General features: G+C 46.1%; 1 protein-coding gene across 1 annotated transcript; it reads right to left on the bottom strand.

Moving 5' to 3' along the window:
• Window positions 1–2,039: 2,039 nt before the first annotated feature.
• On the bottom strand, window positions 2,040–12,595 carry LOC118833374 (ras-related GTP-binding protein A; the record flags this gene model as incomplete). The annotated part of the gene is given in 4 exon segments (XM_036740731.1): window positions 2,040–2,890; window positions 5,108–5,223; window positions 8,116–8,207; window positions 12,473–12,595. Coding segments are annotated over 4 exon segments (429 nt in total), but the record flags the coding sequence as incomplete, so codon positions are not given.
• Between the last annotated feature and the right edge of the window lie 167 nt (window positions 12,596–12,762).

Raw genomic sequence — 12,762 nt, 5'->3', positions numbered from 1 at the left:
CCCTACCAAGCAACATTTTATCTATGATTGAGAACAAGGAGCGATTTCAAAATGCTTCATAGCTTCTTGCTGATAAAAGAGCAGAATTCAATCCTTGAAATTCCCAATCGGAGGTAGAAGAACCCAAAGTCAAGGCCTTGGCCTGCATCACTAAGTTGTCATATATATTATGTGCCAACTGCCTGCCCCTTTGGCATTATGCCCTTCTTAAAGTTCTAATCCCTATCTCACTGCCATGTAAATAGTGTCTTGAGTATGGGCATGTGTGTGGGGGAGAAGTAGCACTTGATGATTTGTGCTGGTAGGAAGATGTGGTCTGTGTCTCTTTTAAAGGAGGACAGGGGTGGGAGGAGGCCCAGGGTAAGAATACAGATGTGATGAGCTGCACTCATCTCAAAGCCTGAACACATAACAGCATTACTAGATCCTCAAAAAGCAACCTGATCACACAATGGGAATTCCAGTGTTTTTTAGACTGTCACAAGACCAAAAGCAGGTTTTGAGGTCCATCCACTCTCTCCAACCCCTTGAAACCTTTCCTGGCATCGGGGATATTGATCAGTGTGGCTACACACATGAGGGAAAAGGAAAGAAAGTAGATGTGAACAAGAGTAAGAAAAAAACTGGTTGGGAATTCAAAGGGCATTCTCTATGTTTACTGGTTGGGAGAGTGGTGGCTGGCAGGGGATCTTGGCTTTCAAATTAATCTGAATGCTTCAAAGACAAAAAATATGTATATGGATTGAAACAATGGCGGGGGGGGGGCGGTCAGCAGCCATAATGATACTCTTTTTGTCTACCCAATGAATTTCTCCTCCCTTACAACTTTCCTCCTCCTGAACCTAAAAATAGAATGGATTGTTGATTAAGATACCAGATTGTCCCCATCAGTCACCCTCACAGAACCTCTAGTCTAGAGGTCTAGAGGAAGTAGGAAAGAAATTGTCAGTCTAAAGTAGTGAGAACCTCGAACAGCCACATCCCTACATCTTTCCAAAAGACCCCTGATTTCTTGCACTTTGGCCAAGGGATCTTTCTTTCCATAGCTCACACTTCTGGACTTTAAATCCGTATCTGTCTGTGGCAGGAGGATGATGGGACAGTTGTAGCTTTTTGTTGGTTTTTTTGTTTTGTAGAGGCCATCAAAGTTAAGTGACTTGCCTGGGGTCACACAGCTAGTAGGTATCTGAGGCTGGATTTCAACTCAGGTCCTCCTGACTCCAGGGCTGGTGCTCTATCCACTGTGCCACCTAGCTGCCCCATTTGTAGCTTTTTTACCTGGGATTTTTAGCAAAATCCATCCCTTGTTTGTGGAACCTCTTCATACACAGAAACATAGGAACAGCCTCTCCTGTCTGCTGTAACCATGGAAATGTGCTCTCTCACTTCCGGGAGAAACTGTTCCATCGGCTGAATGAAAGCTAATCAACTGCAAAGCCTTACTCTGAGAAGGGGCCACAGGCTTCTCTACTAGGCTGCCCAGTGGCCCATGACACAAAAGAGGTGTGGAAGGTCTGCCTTCGAATCACTGTCAGAGCTGGAGGACCCTTAAGGATCATCTTACACAGTCTGCTGTCCCCACTTTCCCCAAAATCACTAAGGAAGATGGGCTGAGACAGACAAATAAGCAAAAGGATGAAAGGGGACCCAAAAGAATGACATGGGGGTGCCCGGGCCCTGCATAAAATTAGCTCCAGCAGGACTTTAGGCATGCTGATTTTTTCAGTAAAATATGAGGCAAGGTTCTCAGCTGAGTGGGGAGGCCCAAGGGAGCCATGGGAGGTTTGAGGACAGATGAAAAGGTTTCCAAGAGCTGTTGCGGTGTCACACCCCTTCTTCCAAACTGTCCCAGAGCATCTCGAGGCCAGGGCCTCTCCTTTTGAAGCTTTGCCTCCCAATGCCTACTGTGGCTAGCCCTGTGACATGGCAGGTGTTCAGGAGCCATGATACCAGAGCCAAGAGGAGACCATCAGGCCTGAGGCACTGCTGGGCTGGAAGGTAATCCCAAAAGCGATCCCAGAAAGCCGTAAACATTTGCGTTTGGTTGCCATAAGTACTTTATTTTGTCCAATGATTAATACAGATAACATAAGACTGATACAAATTTGCCATTGGGTGGGTGACATAGGGATTCTCCAGGAATCAAATGGGGATAGACTCGTGAAGATCCAGAGGTTTTCGCCAGTGGCGAAAAGGACAAAAATGATATAGTGAAAAGATAAACACTTGCAAGCTTCAGGGAGCTAGGAATCCCTAAGGAGTTACATTTTCTTTTATAACTGAGAACAAGGAGGGATTTCGAAATGCTTTGTAGCATCTTGCCGATAAGAGAGCAGAATTCCATCCTTGTCATTCATAATCAGAGGCAGAATATCCCAAAGTAAAGGCTTGGCATGCATGACTATCAGAACTAGGTGAATATACGATGTGCAAGTCCCCTTCCCTTGTGCCCCACGACCCCCTCCCTTTACATGAAGCCCTTTTCCAGGCTCTCTTGGGTCTCCTGATGATCTGGAAGTAAATAGTGTTCTGCATATGTGAATGTGTGTCTGTGTGGGACTGTCTTGTGGGTATGGGTATCTGTGGATATATGCATGTGTATGGAGGGAGGTATGTATATGTTTGTGTTTCATTTGGAAGAGGGGGGAGCACAGGCGAAGAATATAGAGGTGACAAGCTGCATTTATCTCAAAGCCTGAATACATAATAGCAATACTCAATTTTCCAAACTCCAGACCAAACCAAGAACACAATGGAGTTCCGCTGGGTCCCAAAGGGTCACATGACCATATTTAGCGCATGAGAAGGCTGTGCTTTGGTCCATCCACTCTCTCCAACTTCTCAAAATGTTTCCTGGCATTGCGGATATTGATCAGGGTGGCGGCAGACGCTATGGGGGGAAAGAGAAGAACACAAATAAGGCATGAAGAGTGGGCCTGCTGACCAGACTGCCAATGTCCATCCTCTGCGCTTAGAGGGCCTTGTAGTGGGCCTTGCAGCAAAGAAGCCCCTCCTGAGGGCTGGTCTGTTTGATTTGTACCCTTGTGTTCTCAGGGGCGGCCACAACACCAAAGAAGGGACCAGTCTGTTGGACTGAAGTGAAAGCATTTTAGTGGCAAGAGAGACAACAGAAACACCCCCCAAAATAGCCTCCAAAAGAAAAATTGAGGAACTGCTCAAAATCTTTTCTAAATGATCCAGAGTTTGTTTAGTCTCTGTTGTGTGAGTCAGTCTGCAGACTGTAATAGGAGAGCAAGAGCAAGGCTAGAAGCGCATACTATGACACTGGTTAATAGCCAAGAAGAGAAATCCATCCAAAGGGAAACTGAGCCTAAAAACTTTCCTGGGCACAAAAGAACAATCTGCATTCTTAGATCCAAGCAAAACGCATGCTCGAGATAGAAAGGGCTCACTCTTTAAAATGGGCAGCAGATGAAGCAGCACTGTCAAGTATTCTAAGGCAGTCCTTCTTGAATTTGATCAGCGCTAAGCAGCTCCAGGTGCCAGGCCCTGGTCTCACAGAACTTCTGAGGAGCAAAGCTGGCCGATGATATCCAAGTTGTCTGCTGAGGAGGAGGGAACAAGGGCCACCGCAGGCACCTGTTGCAGCTAGGAGCTAGCTGACACTGGGGTGTAGCCTTGAAGAAGCTAGGGATCCGCCACAGTTGAGGGAGGAAGGAGGTATATCCCAGGCCTGGGCCCAGGCCATAGACTAGCATGTCAACAGAGCAGCAAGCCACGTGGCTGGTACAGAGTAAACAGTCCCTGATTTCAAGATCTTCATTCTACTGGAGGAGGACGACCTGGAACTCTAACAGGGGAATTGGAAGACATAGCGTCTCACCATCACTCATTTCCCTAAGGCTGGTGTCCTCCTTCAGGCTTTCCTATTTGGCTGGGGGACTGTCTGCCAATCACCCAGCGCCTTATATTCATAACCTGAGCAGCACCTTTGGCTTGTTCCTCCTTTAGCACTTTAATCTAGCTGGTTTCCAAGTCCTGTGCATTGAGCTCAGAAGGCAGGGGTTTTAACTCCCCTAACTTCTGGTTTCCTTAGGACCCAGCAAAGTCTTTTGCACAAGGCAGACACTTAATGTCTCCTATTGGATCTAGAAGCCACCTTGTTTAAACACTAAAATACATTCAAATGTACATGTGCAAGTGATCGGACACATGCCAAGCCACTTTCTGCATGTGTCTAAGTGAGGAAAGCTACATAGAGGCTTCAGGGCTGCCACTGGGCCCAAATGATACAGAAGACTGAGAGAAATGTCCTTTCTTCCAAGTTGCAAGGCAAGAGGGGGAAGACCCCGAAGGCTTCACACATTTCCTTTCCTGAGCAAACAGATTAGGGCAGAGTGAGTCCCTCATTCCACATCCAGAATGGGATTGGAAAGCTAGGGAGATGGGGCCTTTTTTTAAAAACAGGCATGGATGAGCAGAGTAGCCAATCGGCAGGGATTGTTGAAGGTATGCTTTATCGATTGTGTGAAGGGAGGCCCCACATAAGCCTGAGCAGGCCGAGGAGAGTTTGTAACGGGACTCAACAAATCTGCAATAAAGGGCCCTAGACCCCACACAGACTCATTGACAAACCTCCCTCTCCTGGGAGAAGGCAAGAGTGCAGGACGGGTTTCTGCACATTCACATGGTCATCAAATAAGTATCAACTGAATTCAACTGAAATGAAGGAAAACTGTTCTAGGCACTAACAGGGAGCCTGGCTCTTAGATCTTGGCAGCCTAAGGTAGGAGAAGGGCCCAGGAGATCAAAGAATTTGCACCAGAGCCAGTTACTACTCTGAATCCAGCAGCTGGAGCTGGGTGCCAACATGTTCTCATCCTATAGCACAAACTGAGAATATGACACCTTTTGCTTGGCCGAGAGGATGGGCAAGACCATGGCATGGACAAAGAAGCCAGCAAAGCCACCTGGCACTTCAGTATTCCAAGATCAGTGCCTCCATTTACTAGTCACGAGGCTTAAAGCATGGCATTTTGTTTCTACCTTCTTATAAGGTCTACATTATTTGGAATCTGTTTTGTGGATTGTCTTATGTTCTAGTGACTGAGAGTCTTGAGTTGTTTGTTTGATTTTCTTAACTTACGTATCGATGGATCAGACATGACAACCATCACGTAGGTGTTGGAAGTAAAGATGTCAATGAAAGCAGCAAAGTTAGAGTTCCGGACTTCCATGCTCTGAAAGGAGGCTGCCAGCTTGCTGGAGAGGAAAGGAGGAAAGCTATTTAGAAACAAAACCAGAGAACCACATCTTTTCTACTTATTTCCTTGGACACATGGATACTTAATGAAGCATTGCAGTTCAGGGCTATTCCACCTTCTAAAGCAAATGATCAAATGACTTCCAGGTCATGTATGCAACAAAATGGCAGACTAGACATTTTCTCCAATTCCCACAACCTCTTAAACATTTCCAAAACAGAAATGATGCACCAAAGATGAAGAAACTTCAGCTATTTCCATGGGCTAGGACACTCAGAATCCAAAAGAAGATTAAAAAAAAAAAACCCAAGCCTAAGAAGTATGCTCCCTGAACCTGAGTGTACTCAGTAGCCCTCCCCCAGCTCCAACGCTATTGGCAGCAAGGTGATACTAGCAGAGGCAAGGACATAACACAAGCTAACATCAAAACCCATCCCTACATCCCAGCCTCCCGTCCCTTATTCCAGTGCCATAAAGACCATGGCTGTGGAAGTTTACTCAGGCCTCAGTAGTCAGCTTGGCCAAAGTCCTTCAGGAACAAAAGCCTGCTAGGGGCTGCAACCCAGAAGAACTGGTGCTGGCAAAAGAAGGCTCTAAACTGCCAGTGCTGGGACAGAGTACGAAGGACAGGTCACGAGGACAGGACACTTTGCAAGGAGAGTGAGAATGTGAGTGTGTGTGTGTGTGTAGTGGGATGCAGTAATCCACCAAGCCTAGGGAAAGAGTCCAACATCCAGCTGGGTACAGTTCTGACCACCCAGAAGTCAATTGGGGCAGAGACCCAGGCTGGTGAACCATGAAATGTCCAGCGTGGGAGGAAGCTGACAGTTTGAGAGCCAGTCTCCAAGGAAACCACCATCAGAAGGGAGGGAATCAGGAAGTGAGTAATAAGGAAAATGGGATGTGGGGGCGGGGTGGGGAGGAGACAGAAAGGACCAAACAAGAAAACTCAAAGACCTTAAACATAAACAGATAAATCAAGAGGAAAAACTGTTAGCAAAAGAAGGCATCCATGAACAAATACTGCAAAACAAAGGAAAATGATCCAACACTTGATGTGGAATGTAAGAACCTAGAACCACAACACGCTATTCCTAAGTGGTTCAGAAGAGAAGTGAGAATTAAAAGAGCAGAGTTTATGTCCTGCACAACAAAAAGAATGAGCAGAATAGAAAAACTGCAATGTGCAACGGCGAGCCTCAGCAAGGAAATAAGAGAGAACAAGAGTTTGGGAATCGAAACACACAGAAGTGAAGGACAAACTAAAAGCAAAACCCAAGAACATTCAAAGGGAAAACCAGCAACAAAATGCAAATTGAAGGAGAGTAATTAGGTCAATACCCCACGAGGTTCCAGAACACCTTAGGAAAAATCAGTTAACCTGATTTGTTTTGCCCAAGCAAAATGTCCTATAGCCATAAGATTCCCATATTATCTTTTGACTGTCCTAATTAAAGAAAGGGTCTCATTTCTTTCCAAACCAATTGCCAACAATTTTCACTTTCTTGTTCTTTTCTTCAAGTTAGTGGCTCAACATGCCAGTCTTGGCACACTGCTGTTATCCATGGTTGCCCAAATGGAAAACAAAGTCCCCTTCTTTCTGCTCTCCTGGTGGCTTGGAAAGAAGATTTCCACCAAAATGATTTCTTCTCCATCTTTAATAATGTGATTCTGGTATTCACTGTCCTCTCTCCTCACAATGCTAATTTCATGGACTGATTAAGCACTGACTTTGTGAAAACCAAAGACACCAAGAATAATGCCTATAACTCATTAACAACTCAAGGTGAGCACCACATAGGAGAAGGCCAGCATGGGCCACGTCCAGGAGGAAAACCACTCTCTATGTCTCCCACTAGACTGCAAGGCTGAACCTGGACATAAAAAAGGGCCTGCACCCTTCACCAAACTCCTACCAGGGTTCCTCTGCTCAGACGTTTTCAAGTTCAGATTTCTGAGTCTACTAATTACCTACTAAGCTTTATACATCAGTGAATCAACAAGAACCTCATGTTCCATGCATGGTACACAAAAAAGAACATGGAGGGTGGAAACAGAAAAAACTGGGCTGAGGTTCTGGCTCCATCTGTTACTGTGTGACCTTGGCCTCAAGAGGTGAGACTTGCCCATGCTGCTGCACCAACACCTGAACCCAGATCTTTTGATTCCAGACCCACTGATTTTTCTTCTATGCCACATTCTACCAAAGCCAAAGCCAGCACAGGATGCACTTGGGTGAGCCCAAAGTTACATCAGCAGGGGCTGTGAATTGAACATGAGTACAGACTTGGGCGGGGGGGGGGGGGGGGGGGGGGGAGGGGGAGGGGGGAGATGATAGCTAGGTGGTTCAGTGGATAGAGCTCCAGGCCTAGAATCAGGAAGACTCATCTTCCCAAGTTCAAATCTGGTTTCTGACACTTCCTAGCTGTGTGACTCTGGGCAAGTCGCTTCACCCTGTTTGCCTTAGTTTCCTCATCTGTAAAATGAGCCAGACAAGGAAATGGCAAACCACTTTAGTATTTCTGCCGAGAAAACCCCAAATGGAGTCAGGAAGAGTCAGAAATGACCAAAATGAATGAATAACACAAACAAAAATCCTACCCTGGAGCCCCATACTGACTGCTCTCTACAAACTCAGAATTCCCATTGCAGGACTAAAAACAATGCAGGCCTCGTTCAAATTAGTAGTTAAGCAAAGTGTTGTGTCTCTATAGGCCCATATCAAGCCATGAGTGGAGATGGTGGACAGTCATGGCCTTATTTACTAGGGAAAGCATAAATGTGGTCATGAGACAGACAGATGGACGGAGAGATGGACTGACAGATGGACTGACAGATGGACGGAGAGATAGACAGATGGCTAGATAGGCAAACCACCAGGGGTTCTCACCTGCAGCTCAGCTTGAACTGCTTGATAATGTTGCTGATCTTCTCAAACCTGTGGACATCACGCTGTTCTTTACACTGGTAATGGGAAATGACCTGTGGAAAAAGAGAAGCAGCCACCAGTAAGTACAAAGGACCTGACTAATGATGCCATGTAAGGTAAGCCTCCTCCTCTACAAACGTCTGGGTGATGGGAAATCTTTCCCTTAAATCTTACCCTACATGCATAACATCAGACAGATACAACCTTGAGGCCATGCTTGGTTTTCTGAATATCACCCTGAAGTGCAACTGCAGTCAAACTTCTCTCGGGGTACAACCATTATGCAAGATATAGAGAGAACAGCTTAGAATTCTGTACATGCCCCTAAGAGAGGGATAAGCCTCAAACTTCTCTTCAGTTGGGATTACTGGCTAATGGGTGGGAGAGAAAATGGGGACATGGATCAGTGAACAATCCTAAGGATTCCTTGGTGAATTAAGAAATATGTTTCTGATAGATCTGAGCCCCTGAAACATAATGTGGAATGACTTAGTTTATCTGCTTCTACAGATTAGCTATGGAAAATGTCTTCCATGATCATCAAAGTATCCTTGACTTATTAATGACTGGCTCCCCATAGGCAACTGTTGCCTACTATAGACAAAGACCCACCTCTCCTGAATAAAACCTGACCCCTTGGCACAGATGATCCAGTTCCCTGCTATTAGCTGCTACCCATAGAAGACCCAGGCACCCCACCCCCCACCCCCCACCAACTGGGACTCCTGTCCCAGAAATTCTGAGAGTTAGAAGTAATGATGGTTTCTAGGCTACATTATAGGTTAAATAAACAGCCTTTGGTGGGCTAGTCTGGGAGGTGAACCCATTTTAATGTCTATTCTAAATGACCAACTGATAAAACCTCCCCACGCTTCCATTTGGGGACTGCTTGTAATTTACACAAGGCCTAGAATCAGGAATTTCAAGCTGGAAAGGGCCCTAGAAATGTCATTTAATCAATACCACTCATTTTCCAGAAGGGAAATCAAGGCCCGGACAGGCTCCAGGACTTGCTTCAGGTCATATGAGAAGGAATGGCAGAGATCACATTTGAATCTACATTTACAGACCCAAAGCAGATTGAGCGGCTACACATCCCTAAAATACACAGAATCTCTACCCTTGGGGAACATGTAACTGGCTAGCAGAGGCAAAAAGGAAATTGGGCTATTATTGCCATAAAAGCCCAAGAATGAAGGCCAGAGTGACAAAAGTCAGCAGGGAGGAATGTGCCTCCCATTGTGCTGGGCAGGGTTTCCTGGGAAAGGTGGAAATCCCAGAGCTGTGCCCCTGATGAAGAGCAAGGAGTAGGGAGAGGGGAGGAATAAAGGGAATGCCCAAAGCCCTCCTTCTGGCCCCCTCTGCTTTGGGGGGAGGGAAGGGAGCGAGAAGCGCATGGCAATGTCCTTTCAAAACCCAACATTGTCTCTGCCAAGCACCCAAGCTGCTGGGAACCCCCATTCCCCCATAATTAAAAACACGCATTCCCCAATCATTTCTATTCAAGGCTGAAAACTAGGAATAAGACAAACCAGAAGCAGCCAGGCTAAAGCATTAGACTTGGAGCCAGAAAAGAACTAGGTTCATGTCTCTCTTGACCCTGGCTGTGTGATTCCAGGGAAGGCATTCAGCCTGCTGCTGAGGCTCTAATTCTGTTTTGAGTCAGAAGAGACCTCAGAGGCCATACCTAGTCCAATCTCCCCATCCTACAGATGAGAAAAGTGAGGCTTAACCAACTTGCCTAGACTCACACAGCCAGTAAGTGGCAGAGGGGAGATTTGAACACAGTTCTCTCTGACTCCAGGACCAAAGAGAAATTCACGGCCCATTGCCGTTAATCATGGCTTTGAACTTGGGCACTGAAGAGCCTTCAGTTAACAATCATTTGATATTGATTTTTATTGACAAGGAGCAGAAGGAGAGCTAAAGGCAAGGTTGAAGATTTCTCCTGCATGTCAGGGGATCTGAGCTCGTTAACAGGAAGATACTTCAAAGCCAACAAACTTCAGTACATTCAGTGCCAGTCACTCAGTAGGCAGACAGCCTTGGTGAAGTCAAGTTACCAAAGCCAGATGGACTCCAGCCTTACATACTGAAAGAACTGGCTGATGTGACCCATGAGCAAAAGCAGGAAGAACCAGAAGGTACTAGATCATGAGAGAAGGGCAAAGGCTGAGATATTTCCAGACAGAAGAGAAAGCCTGATACCACAGGACAGTGAGTATTGCGATTCCTGGACCAATCCTAGAATGGATTATTGAACACTGGTCAATAAATGCCTAAAAAAGGAAGTGGTGATCACAAAAAGCCAGCTTGGCTCCAGCCAAAACAGCTAAGAATGGACTAAGCTTACTTTTTTTTTCAGACAGGGTACTAAAATGGTATGAGACACAGTGGATAGAGGGCAAGCCTTAAAGTCAGCAGACCTGAGACCAAGTCCAATTTCTGCCACATCCTAGCCACCTAAGCCAGAGTGCCCCAGGCAACTCCATAAGCCTATAAAGTAGGCTCCAGATTGGATTGGATTGGATCTCCAGTGGTGGGGAAAAGGTCCACAAAAAGGTGGGGCTTTTAGCAATGGCCCAAAGTCTCCAGAGATTGACAATAGTACAATTGAGTTGGCTAAGAACACACTGGAGGGCCAGCTGCAAAAAAAGAGTCATTAATGGCTCAATGATTTAATTCTAACCTTTTTTTCCAAAGTATTTCACAAGATTCCATTTAAAACAGAGTTAAGTCCAAAGGAAAAGAAAATAACTAAGAATTCATCATTGTGTTTAAAGTGTGAGTTTGAAACAATTAATGAAAATCTACTTCTAAGAAGCTTTGGGCATTTTTTGGTTATAGCCAGATTGAAAGATAGTCACGTCTACCTACTGAGAGACAGAGGAGAGAATGTATGACTCAAGGAGAGTTCTTGTTGAGAAGCAGCAGCTCCTGACAACTGCTGGTATTTCCCCGAAACTGGCCCTGTGACCTAGAGGCAAAGTTGGCATCATCACTCAGAGCAGACTAATGTGCCTGCTGGCTACATGGGTTTTTAGTAGCGGATTCTCAGTCTGATCTCCCAGAAAGGGCTAGAAACTCAAATACTTTCTTTTGCTGGTGCTGGGGAAAGTCTCAGAACTAAGGACATTCAACGTTAAGCCCTCAGTGGAATCTCCAACCTAAGGCCATGATGACTTCAGCACCCAGATTCAGTGTGGGGGTGGGGAGGCAGCCATCTGGTCACAGCTGTTAAAGAGGGAGCTCAGGCCACCTCTAGCCTCACCTTCAGCCAAAAAAACCACCAAAAAGGCTGGCTGCCTTTCGGTTTGTTACATATGTAGTTCAATTCAATAAACACTGAGTGAACGCCTACTGTGTGCTAGGTGCCATGCTAAATGCTGGGGGGAAAGGGGGGGTGGTACAGAAAGAGGCAAAAGACAGTCCTTGCTCTCAAGGGGATGGGGAAGCAAGGGCCAGGCCAGAGATGCCAGGCAGAGGGCTTGTTTGCTCAAGCTCCAATCCAGGCGATGCCATCCCTAGTTGTGGGGTTGGAGAGAAAGGGCATTCGGCTCTTCAGCCACACATCCTTGGGCCTACCAAGGTGCTGCTGGCTATCAGAGCAAGTCACCTGCTCATTGCAGGGGGAGCTTAGGGAAACCGAGGGGAAGGGATGAAATCCTAGTCAGGGTCACGAAATCTCAGAGGTATCTACCCTAAACAAGAATCTTGGGTCTCTACTCAAAGTCCTGCAGTGATGCCCATGTCCCAAGCACCCAAGAGAGCTCATTTCACTTTAGAAAGGCCTACCCTGTATGTGGAGTCAAAATCTTTCAACTCCCACCCACTGCTGCTGGCACTGCCTTCTAGGAAGAGAGTGTGGTTTTGGTTCCACATGAGTGCTCTTCAATTACCTGAAGGCCTCTGGCATGTTCCTGCCCACTCCTAGGACAAGGAGTTCAGCCTGGGTTCACAGATTCTCCTACCACCCACCTTTTCAAGCAATGGAGCAATTGATAATTGAGTCAAAGAAACTTAGGGAGAAGCTCACTTCACAGTCTACCTACTTTTTACACTGCCAACTTTGCCAAAATGATCCCATCTGCAAAATGAAAAAACCAAGTATACTATATATATATATATGTATATATATGTATATACACCTCTAAATATCTAACATTACTCACTGCTAAAGAAATGTTCAGACAGAGAATTTCATTCCAGTCATCTGCTAGACTGTGTCCCGAACGGCCCCAGGCCCCTCAGCTGGCAGGCACCTGCTGCCCAAGTAGTATAAAATGGTACCCATATGCCCAATGCCAACATTTCTCACCAGAAAAGTAGCTCTTTCAAAGAGAAGCACCTCATCCGCTTCAATAATCTGAGCGAAATTTCTCAGGTTCATTTCCAGCTGCTGAACGTTGGGGATGAGCTGATAGACGATGCTGGACCAAGCCTGCCAGAGGAGAGGAGAAGCAGCAAATGTGAGGTCCTAGCTCTGTCCTTTCAATTAGAGGCTTCAGGAAACCCAAGGCTGCTTTAGGGGGGACGTTTATTTGCAAAGGGATGACCACCACCAGACACAAAGTTTTGCAAATAGTTTTGTTGCAGAAACCCAGAGGG

This window comes from Trichosurus vulpecula, unplaced genomic scaffold (assembly GCF_011100635.1).
Source record: "Trichosurus vulpecula isolate mTriVul1 unplaced genomic scaffold, mTriVul1.pri scaffold_67_arrow_ctg1, whole genome shotgun sequence".
NCBI classification, from domain to species: Eukaryota; Metazoa; Chordata; class Mammalia; order Diprotodontia; family Phalangeridae; genus Trichosurus; species Trichosurus vulpecula.
This window is presented reverse-complemented; position numbering and strand designations above follow the sequence as displayed.